Source organism: Gossypium hirsutum, chromosome D06 (genome assembly GCF_007990345.1).
Source record: "Gossypium hirsutum isolate 1008001.06 chromosome D06, Gossypium_hirsutum_v2.1, whole genome shotgun sequence".
Lineage (NCBI taxonomy): Eukaryota > Viridiplantae > Streptophyta > Magnoliopsida > Malvales > Malvaceae > Gossypium > Gossypium hirsutum.
This window is the reverse complement of record NC_053442.1, coordinates 61,346,654-61,364,078: the sequence shown is the minus strand read 5'-3', so window position 1 is coordinate 61,364,078 and position 17,425 is coordinate 61,346,654. Positions and strand designations below refer to the sequence as shown.

The 17,425-nt window shown below is 29.3% G+C and overlaps 1 protein-coding gene and 1 non-coding gene across 2 annotated transcripts; one reads left to right on the top strand and one right to left on the bottom strand.

Annotated features, from left to right (window-relative positions):
- Nucleotides 1-2,991: 2,991 nt before the first annotated feature.
- On the top strand, nucleotides 2,992-7,796 carry LOC107939532 (probable pectate lyase 13). The gene is made up of 5 exons (XM_016872872.2): nucleotides 2,992-3,489; nucleotides 3,905-4,585; nucleotides 5,427-5,643; nucleotides 6,081-6,286; nucleotides 7,503-7,796. The coding sequence occupies exons 1-5, from the start codon at nucleotides 3,368-3,370 to the stop codon at nucleotides 7,768-7,770; spliced, it is 1,494 nt and encodes a 497-aa protein (XP_016728361.1). The 5' UTR covers nucleotides 2,992-3,367; the 3' UTR covers nucleotides 7,771-7,796.
- A 2,311-nt stretch (nucleotides 7,797-10,107) lies between these two features.
- On the bottom strand, nucleotides 10,108-10,180 carry TRNAK-UUU (transfer RNA lysine (anticodon UUU)). The gene has a single exon. It is a non-coding gene; the product is annotated as a tRNA-Lys (tRNA).
- Nucleotides 10,181-17,425: the final 7,245 nt, after the last annotated feature.

The following is a 17,425-nucleotide window of genomic DNA, read 5'->3' as shown; positions in this document are numbered from 1 at the left end:
ATGAAGTATTGCTCTACCCATTTGACTAGGATGATTTTTTTAGGTTAGGGTTAAGGCAGGGGCGAAGCCAAAATAATTTTTATGAGAGGCGAATAAAATCTTAATTTTTTATAGTCTATATCTTTATAATTTTTAAATAATTAATTTAAATTTTTATAATTTTAAGGGGCTAAAGTGTAATTTTACCTTTACTAATTTAAAGTTTTAAAATTTTTAAAGGACCTAAATAGCAATATTTTATTTTAGGGGGACAAGGCCTCTGTCAGCACTCCTAGATTCGCCTTTGGGTTAAGTGTTAGAATATTAAATAAAATATTAAAATAAAAGTGAGTAGAACTGCATTTTTTTTTCTAATTTTATTGTATATAAATTGTTAAATTGTTTATTTCATGCTTAGTAATTTAAGAATGGTGTCATTTGAAATAAATTTTAAGTTTTTTTAAAGTATGAGGACTGACTTTGACAATTTAAAAAATTTTGAAAAATAAAGAGATTTTTTATCAATATATCTTATTAGTGTAATTTCCTTTTCTTATTTTTATCTTCTAATTTTAAATAAAAACTTGTTAATTTTATGTTTTTTGTTTCATTTTTTATTTTTCTTCTTCTAATTTTAAATTAGATACTCCCACCAATATTATCCAAAAATATCAACAATGCTGAAAAATATGGGACTGGGGATTAAGTGTAAAGGGAGTGCCCACTCCTTGACCACTAGAGTTGTTTGAGACAGTTTCCATATTTGAGATGTTGGCAATTTACCGAACAATATTTATGGGTTGTGCTAATTGTGTGGATGATATCTAGCCCATTATTGAATATCATATCACATGGGAAAACAAGTTTGAAGATTTAATCAAATCGGATCACCTTATCTAATCACTTGGATCGTGGATATTGGATTGAGTTGGAGCACAAATTGCTTAGTTGCCAAGAGTTCATGTTTATATTAATTGTTATTATATTGTATTCAACTCATCTTATTGTTGTTTTAATGGGGTTGTGATAAATCTTCTTATGTTAGCAAGTTTCAAAATATTCTATATAATTGATAAACTTTATAGGTTATTGTATAGAGAGAATTAATCACTTAATCTGTCATTGTGAGGAATTTTATTGTATGAGTGTATATTGATAGTCAATCTTGTTATGTTGTGTTTTACTTGCTAAATTCACAGGGTAAATTCAGTAGTAAGAGTTTCATTCTTCAAAGTGCAAAGGTAAGGAAAATTGTCATAGGGTGCGTGATAGATTAGCATAGCTTATTTAATTATCGAAGAAAGTGAATATCTCTCACTTTGCTAGGCTCCACAGACGTATGGAAACTGAATTGTATAAACAATTCATGTTTTATTTTTTTTTAATGTTTTCATTTAGTGATGAAGGAGAGCCAATTCCCTTGTTACTCTTTCATACACTTAGCTTGATTCTTAGCAACAGTTCGAGTTAACAATTGGTATTAGAGTATGCCACTTAAAATAGCTAGTGAAGATCCTAAGTGTTGCTAGATTCAAACTATAGAAGGTTCTTCTACATCTCATCCTCTTATGCTCAAAGTTGAGAATTATGCTTACTGGAAAGCACACATGAAGGCACATATTATGTCCATTGAAGAGAAGACATGGCATGTTGTGTTGATTGGTTGGCAGGTACCCAAGATAGACACTAAGAATGGTAGAGTTGTGAAGCCGGAAGCACAGTGGACCACAAAGGAAGAGAAGTTGGAAAATGATAACTCAAAAGAATTTCAATATTTATGTGGAGTTGACCTATAGAAGTTTAAGAGGATTGCAAAATGCATGGTCGCAAAGGTTGGTTGGGATATCTTGGAGACTGTTTTGGTCATCTGCCATTAAATTGATAACGAAAAATCATTATCTAACTGATATAATAACACATTTAGTCCTCAATACTTACTTATTCTATCAATTTGGTCCTAATTCTAAATAATTAAATAAATTTAACCAACTATATTTACAAATTATATCAATTTGATCCTCAAACTTCCCAATAGAAGCTTTCATCTTTTAAAATAAAGGCATTCCACATCTATAAATACTTCTATCAACTAACGAGTTGTTATTCAACCCAGTTCCTTTTTCAACCCAGTTCCTAATACCAATAGGTTTACCTTGAATTTTTATTTATTTTTTCTTTTTTTTAATTAACTATCTTCTAAATATAATATTTTATAACAATTAATCGATACAATTTTGGCTAAAGAAAATAGAAAAACCTTAAAAAAAACACATTAGATTTACTCTTATTGTTAATAGTATGGTAATTCCTTCAATGTATGTAGAAATAGTCCTCCAAGTTAGTTATTAAAATTGGAAATAAAATCCAAAGTTAAAAGATATGGTTTTGAAAAATCTAATTATACAATCAATAATTATATATGAAAAATTACGAACATTTAATTTTTTATAAAAAATGCGAAAGAATTAATTGAATTAATGATTTTTTTTAGTTTTATAAACTGATTAAGAGATTATTATGTGTTCTATTTATTTTTTATTTTTAATTTCACAATAAGCAATATGTATAACTACTAATCTGTTTTAGTGTCAAATCATTTACCAAATTAATTCAAAATTTTTTGTTGGTCAAAGTGAAATATTGTTTTTTACAAATATTAAATTATTTATATAATTTCATTATATATTATATTTTTAAAATTTGTAATTTCTATTATTTTTAATGGTATTTAATTAATTTTTAACATAAACTTCTTAAAAATATAAATAAAAAAGTTGCGTATCAAATTAGATAATTTCAACGATAAATAAGACAATTATTATATGTGGAATGCCTCTCTTTTAAAAGTTGAAAGTTTTGATTAAAAAGTTCGAGGATCAAATTGATAGAATTTATAAATGTGAATGGTTAGATTCATTAAATTATTTAAAATTAAGATCAAGTTGATAGAATAATTAAATATTAAAAACTAAATATATTATTATATCAACTAAAAAAACTTTCATATAATTGTGTGAGCATTCGTCGAGTTTAGCCTTAGATAAAATAATTAAAGAAAAAAAGTTAAAAATCCGACCAAAAATGAAGAAGAAAAAGTTGAAAAATTGGAAAAGGGTTGTTGTTTTTTCTTTCTTCTTTTCTTTGAGCAAAGCTTTCTTTCTTTCACTTTTTGTTTAAATTGCTTTGGTATTATTATATAAATCACTTCACATTTTCCAAGGATTTGCAGTCTCCTAAGTTTATTTTGGGCTCTAGAACAACTGTCAACAACAAGCAAATGCCAATCACATTCCATTGTGCAAAGAAGTGAACCTTTTTCATACAGAAGAACAAAACTGGAAATCCCCAACTTTCGTTTCCATTTTTGTTGCTTCATTTCACTTCCAAGATGCTTCCTTTCACCTGCATTCTCTTCATGTGCATCTTGGCTTCAGTTTCAAGAGCTACCTTCAATCTTAGTCTCCCTCATCAACACCCTCACCCTGAATCCGTTGTTCTTGATGTTCAATGGTAAGCTAATCCTCCCTTTTCAATGGCTACTCAAGTGCTTGTTTCAGAACACACACCCACAAAAAACTCATTTTGGTGTTTTTTAACCCCCAATCCTCCCCCCTTTTGTTTTGTTTTGAACATTTCAAGTTCTCTGTTTTTGCATTACAATGGCTTCCCTCGAATGTTTGTTCTTCAAAAAGAAAACCCATTTTAGTGCTTTATAACCCCAAATCCTCACCCCTTTTGTTTCGCATTACAATGGCTTCTCTTTGTTCTTCACAAAAAGGAAAAAAAAAACCCCCATTTTAGTGTTTTTTTAACCCCAAATCTGAATCCCCCCTTTTTGAAGGATTCTAAGAGAAAATGAGGTTAAAAAAGAGAATCTGCTTTCTCTCTCTACATTTACTAAAAATCTTCACTTTTTCCCTTGCAGGAGCTTAAATGCATCTTTATCTAGAAGACAAACATTGTCTGAAAACACCAAAGATCAATGTCGAACTGGAAACCCCATTGATGATTGCTGGAGATGTGACCCCAACTGGTTCAATAACCGTCAACGCTTAGCCGACTGCTCCATCGGCTTCGCACGAGGCACCCTCGGCGGAAAAGGCGGTCGGATCTACACCGTCACCGATTCCTCCGACCACGACACCGTTAACCCCAAACCAGGCACCCTTCGGCACGCCGTCATCCAAGACGAACCCCTTTGGATCGTCTTTTCAACCAACATGGTCATCGAACTCAAACACGAACTCATTTTCAACTCTTTCAAAACCATTGACGGTAGAGGGGTTAACGTCCATATAACCGGAAATGGGTGTTTAACGTTACAGTACGTGTCGCATATTATCATCCATAATATCCATGTTCACCATTGTAAACCTTCGGGGAACACTGACATTGCTTCATCTCCAACGCATGTGGGGAGGAGAGGGAGATCGGACGGTGATGGGATCTCCATTTTTGGGTCTCAGAAAATCTGGGTTGATCATTGTTCTTTAAGTTACTGCACCGATGGGTTGGTTGATGCTGTTATGGGGTCCACTGGGATTACCATTAGTAATAGCTATTTTGCTCACCATGATGAAGTTATGCTCCTGGGACATGATGACAGGTACATTTTTCCGTTTCCCTTAGCTTAGTTTAACGTAAATTTTGGGATTAGAATTTTGGGGTCTAATATAAAATTATAAAAAAGTTTAGAGGTTAATATTTTGGACGGCAGAAAATGCAATTTTCCCATTAATCGAAGGATTAAAAAGATCTGAGGGGCTAAAAGTGAAATTATCCCATTTAACCTGGAGCCCAATGCCCTTGCCATTCCGGCTTTTTCCCCTGTTTCTAATGGTTGATATTTGTAAATAAATATCAGATAAACAAAATTTTTTTAATTGATTTTCTTTTGCAGATAATATTTAATATCTTGGTAAAAATATCACGAAAGTCCCTATATTAAGTGATAGATTATATTTTGTATCTTTTAATTAAAAAATAAGTTAGTTTTTTTTAGATTAGAATAAAGAGCAAATTAAATTTTTTGTTTGAAAATTTCACTTATTTTTACTCTTAAAAATGGTACAAGACACATGCATATCATATTGACGTTTAAGTATTAATTTTTCAAAATAGAAATTAATTTACTTATTTTTTTAATTACTAAAATTCAGATATTTATATAGCAGATAATGCTATTTATACAAAATAATTAATTGTATTCATAAAAAATTGCAAATATTCCATCTAAAGTCATCTTTAGTTGAAAGGACCCATTTTCCAAACTTTTTTTTTGTGGGTCCATTTTTCAACCATTTATTATCTTAGGTTTCAGTGAACATTATTCTTATCACGAGGTTAATCCAAAAAAGAAGAAGGTTAAACTGTTAAAATAATGATTTGAATACTCCAATCACGGTGAAAAAATAAAATTTTGAAAGTGGGTCTGTATTTTGGGGTAGGTATTTGCCTGATTCAGGGATGCAGGTGACGATAGCATTCAATGTATTTGGGGTGGGATTGGTGCAAAGGATGCCAAGGTGTAGGAGAGGGTATATTCACGTGGTCAACAATGATTTCACTTCATGGCAAATGTATGCCATCGGCGGCAGCGGTAACCCTACCATCAACAGTCAAGGCAATCGCTACTCTGCCCCTGGGGATCCCAGTGCTAAAGAGGTAAACCCCTTTTTTCATTTTGATCTTCAACTTTACTACTTTATTCAATTTAGTCCTTTTTTCATTTAAATAGTTCTTTATAAGTTCAAAGGGTAATTATTTTTAAAAATAATTTGTTTGGGTTGAGAATGTCTTTTGGTGGGTGTCTCGTGAACTTTTTTTTCTTTTTGCAAGTGGAACTCTTCTGTAATTCTCCACTCTCAGCCGTGGCGCGTGGGTTGGGGTTTGTGTAGGATTTGTGCATGCCAGCCAACCATTTTTTAGAGTTCAATAAATTTTGTATTTTTCTTCAAATAATCGCTTTGAAAAGTGAAAATATAATTCTAAAAAGACGGTGCATGACTCGTCTTATTGAATGTATTCTAATACATGCCATTTTAAGCGCGTGTGATGCACTACACTGAGTCGGCGTATATTTTAATATTTTTAATAAACAGGTGACAAAGCGCGTGGATACTGACGAGAAGGATTGGACAGGTTGGAACTGGAGAACAGATGGGGACATAATGGTCAATGGAGCGTATTTTGTACCCTCAGGAGCTGGCGTAATGACTCAATATGTTAAAGCTTCCAGCGTGGAGCCTAAATCAGCTACCCTCGTTGAACAACTCACTTCAAACGCTGGCGTTTTTGGTGAGACCAGGTAAAACCCTAATATACCCTTTCGTTTTGGTTTTTTTTTGCCCTTATAACTGAATTACCTGCCACTTCTAACCACCACAGTTATAAATAATAATAGTTAATAATTTGGTGTTTATATTTTAGACCCCATTTCTGTAATTTTGATCATAAAGGCACGTGATGGCGTGTGCCTCTTCACAGCTTTAGTACAGACTCAATTTGTTGTCCTTAATCCATGTGCTTTTGCATGGGGAAGGTCGTCCTCTTTTTTAGGGTACCCATGCACTTTTAAAAGGGTGTGTTCACCCTTTAAATCTTGTTTTTTTTTTCTTTCACCGTTGGATTCCCTTTGTTAGAATAAGATGGGACTGTGAAGAGAGTGACGCTGGTGATGTTTATAGTGTTAAACATGGGGGCCGGTGGCTCAGTTGAGGGTTCCAGCTAGCAAGGAGTAGGGGTCCATTAGTTTTAAATGTGTTTCAGTGACTCAATGTGGGCACCACTCTGATGTTAATGTATAGCTGTTAATGTAGGCCAAAATAGGATGGGTTTTCCTTCTGACTTTTAGGCCATTACCTGGGCCCTCCTCTGTTTATGTTCTGTAAGATGCAGTGATAAGATTCTTAGAAACTTACAGTCACGATTTTGGTAAAAAGAGTTAGATTTTTTAAACACTCTTAATCGATTTTAAATACTCTTAATCGATTCAATCGATCTCATACAATGTTATCTTATTGCATATTTCAATCTAGGCTTAAACCTATTTTGTTAGTTATTTCCAACATCACCCATATGGAGCCTCAGGATATTAGTCAGCACTACAGCTTTTCAAGCACTTTTTTTTTTCTGTCTCTTTGCATGTCAAAATAGTCATTGCTATCAAATAATTAATGAAAAGTTGTACCTCAAAAGATGCTCTTTTTCCCCATTTATGATCCCACTTGAGCTTTTCTACCCCTAAAATACTCAACTTGAAAACTCAATGCTATTGGTTGTACCCTTTATGGTACAAAAGTTCCTGAAAAAAAATATTACAGTGGACCTGAAATGCCCACTTTGAAAATCTGCTCCTACATGAAATTGTTTTATTCATTTGTTGCTGGTTGTATAAACAAATTGAATTTCGAGTTCAAAAGCTTTTATTTGTTTATACATGAAAAAACTTAGAAAATTTTGATGATATTTACACCCAAAATGTTAATATTCTAATGTCGTGTATTTGAATTGTTCGTGTACAGGGAAGAGACAGGGAGCTATTCTTATCCTGGGTACACCGGCACAACCAACGCCGGCAGTGGTGGCCGTGGTGGTTCCAGTGGCAATGATGGTGACTTCTTCGGAATGATATTTGGGAGCGGCGCGCCACCACTCCCACCATCTAGATTAATAGCCTCAATCTTCTTGTCCTTTTTAATTATTTTGTTTTTGCATTCAACCACCAAGGTGTTCTACCATTATTATTGTTGTAGTATACATTATAAAAGAAAGGGAATCAATGATAATTAATATAAGAAATGAAATTTGTTCTTTGATTTGTTCGGTACAAAGTGTTCATGGGATGGGTCTGGTTTTAATTTTCTTTCCAAGTTGTTCGCCAAAGTCATAATCAAGCTAACTCAGTAGTTTGCATGAATAGTGTTTAAAGTTTCTATAGGCACTGTTGTTGCAGTTGAAAAGTATTTTTAAAAGCTGAGTTTAGTGAAAAAGTGGTGTTTGTTAATTTTTGTTGGACATTATTGTTAAAATTTGTAGTGAATAGAAATTAAAAAATAAAATAATTTAGATAATATTTAAATTATTTAATATAATTATACATTAAATAGGCATTTTAAATACTTCAGTAATAAATACATTAAATATTTTAAAATTTTTAATATAATAATAAATAACATTTTAATCACGGTCCTTTCTCAATCAATAAATAGAAGGATAATGCACTTTAACACACTCAAACCCGTATCCTCTTATGTTGACAATAATGTCCATATCGGTCGAACTAAAACTCAATCTTTTACGTAATTTATTTGATTAGATTGATAGAATGAGTTGAAAATTTATATGGGTGAGTAAGGTGGGATGTTAGATCCCACATCAAAGTCGGTGCATTTTTGTCTCATTTTCTTTGCACTTTTTCTTTTATTCATTTCATTAATGATAATTTTGAAAATATTTATAATTGATCCTTGGATAACAATAATGTACATTTTAACATGGCATGTCTCCTTATTGGAAAATTTTCTCAATCAATCCTTACTGTTGTTATTGTCACTTTAGTTGATTAGATGTGTTTGTTTAAAGTTTTGTACAATTTTCTAAGTTCATTTATGGTGTATTTGTATTATTAAATTGAAATAAATTATTATATGATTCGTGAAGAAATTAATAAAAGAAAAGGGTTTATTGTATCAAACATTCTCAAATTATGATTTAAATTTTAAAATGTTTTAATTGAGTCCTCAAAAGTAATAATATTGTATTAACCAGATTCTTCGGTGAGTTCAATTATTAACTTGGTTGTTAAATACCAACTCAAATATGGTACAAAAACTTATTTGAAATACGTGGATCAAACTGTAAATATAAGTATACTTACCACAATGGCAACTTAAATCTAACATGTTAAAAACAAATAGCGGTCCCAAATTTTGTTGACGTTATCTTTTTTTTTAACACATTAAATCGTAATTGTTCATAGGCATACATGTATTTACAATTTGATTGAGGTCATGTCATATCTAATTTGACATTTAACAAATTAAAAGAATGAAGAATTAAAATTATGTATTCGGATATTAAAATTTAGGGTTCGAGTTTTGATGTTAATATCCTTCTCTAAATCGTAACATAAAAGAAATGGATAAAAGAATCCAATTATGGAATATGAACCACTAAAGGTAGTTGATCTTTACATTAGTGGTAAAAGTACATTCCAATGGGGTATGGTTGTCAAGTGGACTAAAGTCTTTTTTATTCTCTTCATTTTCGGCCAATAACCCAAAGTCTAAGTCTCAATCATGGCTAACTGAGGAAACAAATAATTTAGGAGGCAATTATTGAAAAATATTAATTTTTTTTTATAGTTTGTATCAAATTATTGAACCTTTAATTTAAATTCTATGGAACAATATGATGTTTACGTTTTTTTTTTATTTAAAAAATTGATTGTGATGCATAATCGTAATAGTAATTTGGATTGAGAATTCAGGGCAGACACGATGAATGTTTTTTTTTAATAATTTTATATAAAATCAATAAAAAATCATATATATTGAGATTTATGATGCGTTTGTTTCACATAAAATGATTTACGAAGAACATTTTTGTGTATTTCTCTGTGTTTGTTTTATAAAAAATAACTTGGTCAACAGAAAATAATTTATAAATAAATAAGAAATAAGGCTTTTTTTTTTCTTCTAAAGATTGATTTCTTCTTTTAGAAAACGGAAGTCATCTTTCAAAAAAGTACCTTATAAATTAACCTAAATCAATCTTAGTAATATTATATTGATAATATTTTGTTTTATTTTTAAAAATACTTTAAAATATTAAAATATTGATATCAGATATTTAATTTTCAATATTACCAATATTATAATTTTTAATAATATTTTTTTGAGGGTATAATTGTTAATATTATTAAACATATTTATATTTAATAATATAATAAATTATTAATATAATTTATTTTAATCATTTAATACTAAAATTCTGTTTTAATAATATAAAATATAAATATTTATTAATTCTAATTAAGCGGCGTCAAAATAATTCTCGCTATAAAGTTGACCTCTTTATCATCGTATTAATTATGTAGGTCAGAAGCTAAAATATATCAAGCAAATCCGCCGTCTGTGGGAATCGAACCCACGACCACATGGTTAAAAGCCATGCGCTCTACCGGCTGAGCTAAGACGGCTACATTGCTAGAGATACTATTTAAAAAAAATTTTACAAGAAAATTGTTAATACAAAGACCTCATCCTTTACTATTCACCTACAGAATGTTAAACTGCTAATTTATTAGGAATGTATTTCTAAAAAACCAACACCAAATGGATACAAAAACAATTAAGAAAATTATGATACTCGAATTTAAGTGTTAAACTTTTCTTACTTTTTAAGTTTTAGAAAAGTCTTAAAATGCTCGTAATAATTTGAGTTTGAGAAAATTTGAGTTTGAAAAAGTTCGAGACCGAAAAAATTTGAGTTTGGAAAAGCCTGAGTCTATAAGAATCTAAGTCCAAGACTGGTCTGGACCGAACCCGAAATAAATCCAACCCAAAATCCAAATTTAGAATTGAACAACCAAAATAAACATTAATAAATAATATTAATTTATGATATTATTTAAAATAAAAATAAAATATAAATAAATGATCATTATTTACTTTATGAAAAATCATTTATAAGAATTACATATTTATATTAAATTTCTATTAATATCAAAAGTAATTGATAATCAATTTTTATGTTAAATTATAAAGTATTTATTGAATATGAAGTTTTTTTGAATATTATAATTATATATATGATAAATATATAAAATTTAAATTTAATGATAATATAAAATATTTAATGATATAATATATTAATTTAATAATACGATAACTAGTGTTATTACACATGTTGAATCAAGTAATAAAGTGATAAGAGGATATCGTTGCCACGATGACCAAATTCTAAGTTCTTAAAAACAACCATTCAGTTTTATCTAGTCTAGATCAAGAAAATAAATTCTAATTATTGCTAAAATTAAACTAAGGAAATGCTGAAATTTCCATTAAACTAAAACAGTGAAAATCCATAAGTTTCTCTATCAATTTTAAGATCTTCGAACTATAACTTCACCCAGTCCAGTTAATCATTTTTTTCTCATTCAATTGTTCAACTTATATAATTACTAACTCAAAATTTAATGGCATTAGTTAGACCGGTCCAATATTTAGCTAAGTTAATCCCTCTTCCCCACTAGTTATATTCCTATATTAGGCCAGTTGGGCAAAGTCACTACGACCAAGCCTATTAGGTTGATTAGGGCATTAGGTATATTCCTATCCTAGCTGCAAATTTCCTTGTTTGTCAGCGCTGTTAAAATTAACATTAATCTATTCAGTCTAGATTTAAACCTTAATTTTCTATTTCAAGATAAATCGAGATTATTGAATTAATATAACTTGGTGATCAGACAAGCAGATTATACAAACACATGATTGACTAAATAATTAACAGAATTTTAGAAAATTGAACAGAAAATAATTAATTAACCAAGAAATACGATTCGTCATTGTTCTAAGAAAATAGAGTTCAGTTCATATTGATTTGAGAAGACATCACAAGAAGAAATTCAAAACAAACTTACATTGAGATAAAATAAAAAGAAATAATCTAGAGAAAAAAAATGATTATCTAACTAAGGCCGAGCGCTCTCAATCTCTTTTTCTTAACCTTCAAGTTGATTTTTTCCCCTCTTTCCTCTCAAATCACATTGCCTCTTATTTTTAGGGTTTTAATCATTTTGCTCCACTGGACGTAGAATTGTAGTTGAGCGAACTGTTTGTTGTTTGAAAATTTTGAATTGAAAACTGAAATTCGGTGGAGCGAAAAACTTTTCTTTACTACTTTTTACTCTATGCTCCAAGCCTTCCATTCTTCATCCGAAACCTACAATGTAAAAGAAAAAATAACAAGTAAATTCGAACTATCTCTAAAAATGATAAAAATAAAAATCAAATAAAATATGATTACGCTAAAAAAACTATAAAAAGTAATAAAACTAATCTAAATGCTAAAATTATCTCCTAAAATGCTATAAAAATTATACTAACATAACTCTCAATATGAGAGTTATCACTTATACTTATTACAAATGATTAAACATGATTTATTAAGCAATACTAATAACATTACTAATAAATGTGATTTTGAACCATATTTCTTTTAATAAAAAGTAATCTATAACAATATGAATCAGAAAATTTAAAAGTTGTTTAACCATTAGTCATTTAAATGTAAAACCAAATCATCCTAAGTCCAACTCCCAAGTTCCAAGTACGAGCAACATCCAAATTTTGTTTCTCTTTTAGTCACTCAAATTTAAAAAATTCTATTTTAATCATTAATATTGTCAAAATTTAATATGTTAATCACTCGTCCTTTAATCACTAACCCAAACTCAAAGAGAGACGAAGGAAGTGCGTTTATTTCACCTAAGTATCCCAAACAGCTTCATCATTGAAAATGAGGTGAGATTGAGAGCTCCTAAGATCCCATCGCCCTGGAGGAGTGATAGGATCCAAAGGGGGCTTCCTCTCAATGAGCTGACATTTAATGGTAGAAATAGAATCTCAGTCTTCTTAAAGTTTCCAACTTCCATGGCATCCCTTATGGCTAAGAAAGCAAATTATGATGGGGTTTAGATAGAATCAATAATATGCCACATTCCTTTCGTTCTTCCCGCAAACACTGTTAAGAACTGTCGCGGTTATTGAAATTTTATACTTTTTTTTAAATGGCCCAATAAAAGAGTTGAGCATCTACTAAACTAGAGAGGACGACAATAAAACTTTCTCTAAAATCATTTATAAAACTAATTTTACATGCATAAGTAAGACTAAAAAACATGCTAAAAAAGTAGACAAAAACTTCTAAAACTGAAAACTTATTAAAAATAGAAAAAAATAAAACTCAAGACAACATGAGTCCAAATCAACTCGTGAAATAATTTATTATTTTAAAATACTCTCAAAACAAAAATAGATTAAGTTGACAAAAAGCCACTCACTTTTCAAGAGAGAACGAAAGAAAGAAAGGGTTGGTGGGAGACCAAAGAAGGCTCGTTTGAAGAAAAAAGAGAATTTTTTAGGTTTTTCTATTTTATTATTTATTATACTAACTAAGTAGATGAGAAATTAAATTAAAAGTTAAAATGTGAATTAAATCTCTATACTTTTATTTTTATAAATTTAATCCTTTTGCATTTTGAATTTTAAATTTTAAATTCAATTATTAACGATTAACAATAAAGGGAATAAATTCTTTAAAATAATAGAAAAACATTATAAGACTTAAAGGGTAATTTTAGTCTAAAATAAATTATAGACTACCATCGTAAAAGGATACTAATAAAATTGTCATTAATTGAGTCCCTATTGAAAATCTTTAAGCCTATTGACCTATTGACCTATAGACTATAAGTTAAGGCCCAAAGAAAGTTAGAAGTTATAATAGTAAAATACATGTTTAATTCAATGTAAATTTATCATTTTTATTAATAACTTTGAGTTAACACCATGGGACATAAGGATTGATCCACCAACACCTTATCAAGAACAATTGAAGATGGCATTAGAAGACTACTAGTTAAATATGCTAGATCTAAAAGAATGGTCGCAATATTATCCATGATTTTCTAGCAGTGCAATAGAAAAGACATCACCTATGGAAGTAGAAGACAATCTTGACAACTCACGTGATGGTCTTGAATAAAATATTGAACAAATAGAGGTAAAGTGCTACAGAGCTAAAAAAGAAAAAAGCCAAGATAATTGAAGAGTTGAACCTTATTTCTGATATTAGCACAGACTATGAAAGTGACTAGATATTTTGTCACTTTCATATTTGTCTATTTTGTGAGTCATAAAAGTAAGTTTGTTTGTTATATGAATCATAAAAGTAAGTTTGTTTGTTATGTGAGTCATAAAAGTAAGTTTGTTTGTAAAGAAGATTCCTCCTTATCATATTTGTCTGTAAAAGTAGAGGACTTCTAAATAAAAATACCAATGTGTGTTTTAAAAACATGTTTTTCTAAATATTTCCTGTTCTCTTTCTAATCAACATAGGCTAATCTTTAAAAGAGAATCTCTCGTGAGTTTAAAAATATGCTCTGTGCTTGTCATACCATGGATCCTGCACAATAAGAATTAAACTTAAACCAGGGGCACTAATTGATATTGGATTTAAGGAAGTATTTGGAATTAATGATTTAACAGCTAAAAGACAGTTTAGATGTTCTTAGTTTAAATATTATAAATAATATAAGGTAAATTATCAAAATAATTACTTTTATTTACCTCAAATTACATTTTAATCATTTATATTTGAAATATTAAATTTTAATCTTAGAATATATATACACACAATTGAGATAACTGGAAAAAAATATCATCCCTAATTCCCTCTATTAATAAAAAAACATTTGTTTATTTTAAGTTCATATTTAGTGGCTAAATCCCCTTCTAAGAAAAAAAAATTAGTTTTGTAATTTACCTTCTTGGTTTGGGGTATATTTTCTTTTCTTTTACTTATTATCGGATACATATTCATATCTAACACTAACACAAAAGTCGATGAAAAGCCGAAATTGAATCACCCTTCTCTCCATAAAGCTGGATATTTCTCATACTCCATAAGTGCTAACTATAATAACTCTAAGCAAGCTGAAGACTGATAGAAACAGTTGCTTGTCCATTGAATGCCATAAGCCTGAAAACTGGGCGTAGAATTGCAGTGGAGCGAGCTGTTTGTTGTTTGAAAATTTTGAATTGAAGACTAAAATCTGGTGGAGCAAAAAACTGTTCTTTACTACTTTTTACTCTATGCTCGAAGCCTTCCATTCTTCATTCGAAATCTACAATGTAAAAAGAAAAATAACAAGTAAATCTGAACTATTTCTAAAAATGATAAAAAAAAAAATATGATTACGCTAAAAAAATTATAAAATGTAATAAAACTAATCTAAATTATAAAACTATCTCCTAAAATGCTATAAAAATTATACTAACATAACTCTAAATATGAAAGTTATCAGTTATACGATTAAACATGGTTTATTAAGTAATACTAATAACATTAATTTTGAACCATATTTCTTTAATAAAAAGTTATCTATACCAATAGGAATCATAAAATTTAAAAGTTGTTTAACCATCAGTCATATAAATATATACATCCGATTTTTAGCATAATTAAGTAAAACCAAATCATCCTAAGTCCAACTCCCAAGTTCCAAGTACGAGCAACGTCCAAAATTTGGATTGAGTTTATTTTTATGGGTAAATTATAAAGATAATCACCTAATTATTAGCATGTTTCTTTTTTAGTCACTCAATTTTTTTTTTAAAAAAAAATCTATTTTAGTAATTAATATTATCAAAATTTAATATGTTGATCACTCATCCTTTAATCACTAACCCAAACCCAAAGAGAGACGAATGAAGTGCGTCTATTTCACCTAAGTATCCCCAAACAGCTTCATCAATGAAAATGAGGTGAGATTGAGAGCTCCTAAGATCCCATCGCCCTGGAGGAGTGATAGGATCCAGAGGGAGCTTCCTCTCAATGAGCCGACATTTAATGGTAGAAATAGAATCCTAGTCATCTTAAACTTTTAAAACTGAAAACTTATTAAAAATAGAAAAACAAACAAAAAATATAAAACTCAAGACACAACAGGAGTCTAAATCAATTCGTGAAATAATTTATTATTTTGAAATATTCTCAAAACAAAAATAGATTAAGAAGTTGACAGAGAGCCACTCACTTTTCAAGAGAGAAAGAAAGAAAGAAATGGTTGGTGGGAGACCGAAGAAGAATTTTTTAGGTTTTTTTCTATTTTATTATTTATTATACTAACTAAGTAGGTGAGAAATTAAATTAAAAGTTAAAATGTGAAATAAATCCCTATACTTTTATTTTTATGAATTTAATTCTTCTAATTTTAAATTTTAAATTTCAAATTCAATTATTAATGCTTAACAATGAAGGGAATAAATTCTTTAAAATAATAATAAAAAAACATTATAAGACTTAAAAGGGTAATTTTAGTCTAAAATAAATTATACACTACCATCATAAAAGGATAGTGATAAAATCGTCATTAATTGATTCCCTACTGAAAATCTTTAAGCCTATTGAAAGTTACACCCATAGACTATAAGTTAAGGCCCAAAGAAAGAAGTTATAATAGTAAAATGTATGTTTAATTCAATGTAAATTTATCATTTTTATTAATAACTTTAAGTTAGCACCATGGGACATAAGGATTAATCCATCGACACTTTATCAAGAACATTTGAAAATGGCATTAGAAGACTACCAGTCAAATATACCAGATCCAAAAGAATGGTCACAAGATTATCCATGGTTTTCTATCAGTGTAATAGAAAACACGCCAGCTTGGACTAATTCACAAGAAAAGATATCACCTATGGAAGTGGAAGACAATCTTGACAACTAACGTGATGGTTTTGAACAAAAGATTGAACAGATGGAGATAAAGTGCTACAGAACTAAAGAAGAAAAAGTAAAGATAATAGAAGAGCTGAACCTTGTTTCTGATGTTAGCACAGACAATGAAAGTGATTGGATATTTGTCTATTTTGTCACTTTCATATTTGCCTATTTTGTGAGTCATAAAAATAAGTTTGTTTGTTATATGAGTAATAAAAGTAAGTTTGTTTGTTATGTGAGTCATAAAAATAAGTTTGTTTTTAAAAGAGATTCCTCCTTATCATGTTTGTCTGTAAAAGTAGATGAGAGATTTTCTCTATAGAAGGGAAAATAATTCTCAATTGTAATCATCGAAGAGCTTCTAAATAAAAATACTAGTGTGTGTTTTAAAAACATGTTTTTTTAAAATATTTCATGTTCTCTTTATAATCAACATAGGCCAAACTTTAAAAGAAAATCTCCCGTGAGTTTAAAAGTATGCTTTGTGCTTGCCATACAATGAATCCTGCACAACAGAAATTAAACTTAAACCACGGGCACTAATTGATATTGGATTTAAGAATGTATTCAAAATTAATGGTTTGACAGCTAAAAGACAGTTTAAATGTTCTCAGTTTAAATATCATAAATAATATAAGGTAAATTATCAAAATAATCACTTTTATTTACCTCAAATTACATTTTAATCATTTATATTTGAATCAATTAAATTTTAATCAAACTTAGAATATATATACACACAATTCAGATAACTGGAAAAAAATGGCATCCCTAATTCCCTCTATTTATAAAAAAACATTTGTTTATTTTTTGTTCATATTTAGTGGCCAAATCCCTTCCAAGAAAAAAAAATTAGTTTTGTAATTAACCTTCTTGGTTTGGGGTATATTTTCTTTTCTTTTACTTATTATCGGATACATATTCATATCTAACA

Bases quoted from the DNA above. Each gene is read 5' to 3' on its own strand.
- LOC107939532 (XM_016872872.2), top strand. From the start codon at position 3,368: ATGCTTCCTTTCACCTGCATTCTCTTCATGTGCATCTTGGCTTCAGTT. The intron at 4,586-5,426 runs GTACATTTTTCC...ATTTTGGGGTAG, and splicing joins CTCCTGGGACATGATGACAG to GTATTTGCCTGATTCAGGGA. The intron at 5,644-6,080 runs GTAAACCCCTTT...TTTAATAAACAG, and splicing joins GGGATCCCAGTGCTAAAGAG to GTGACAAAGCGCGTGGATAC.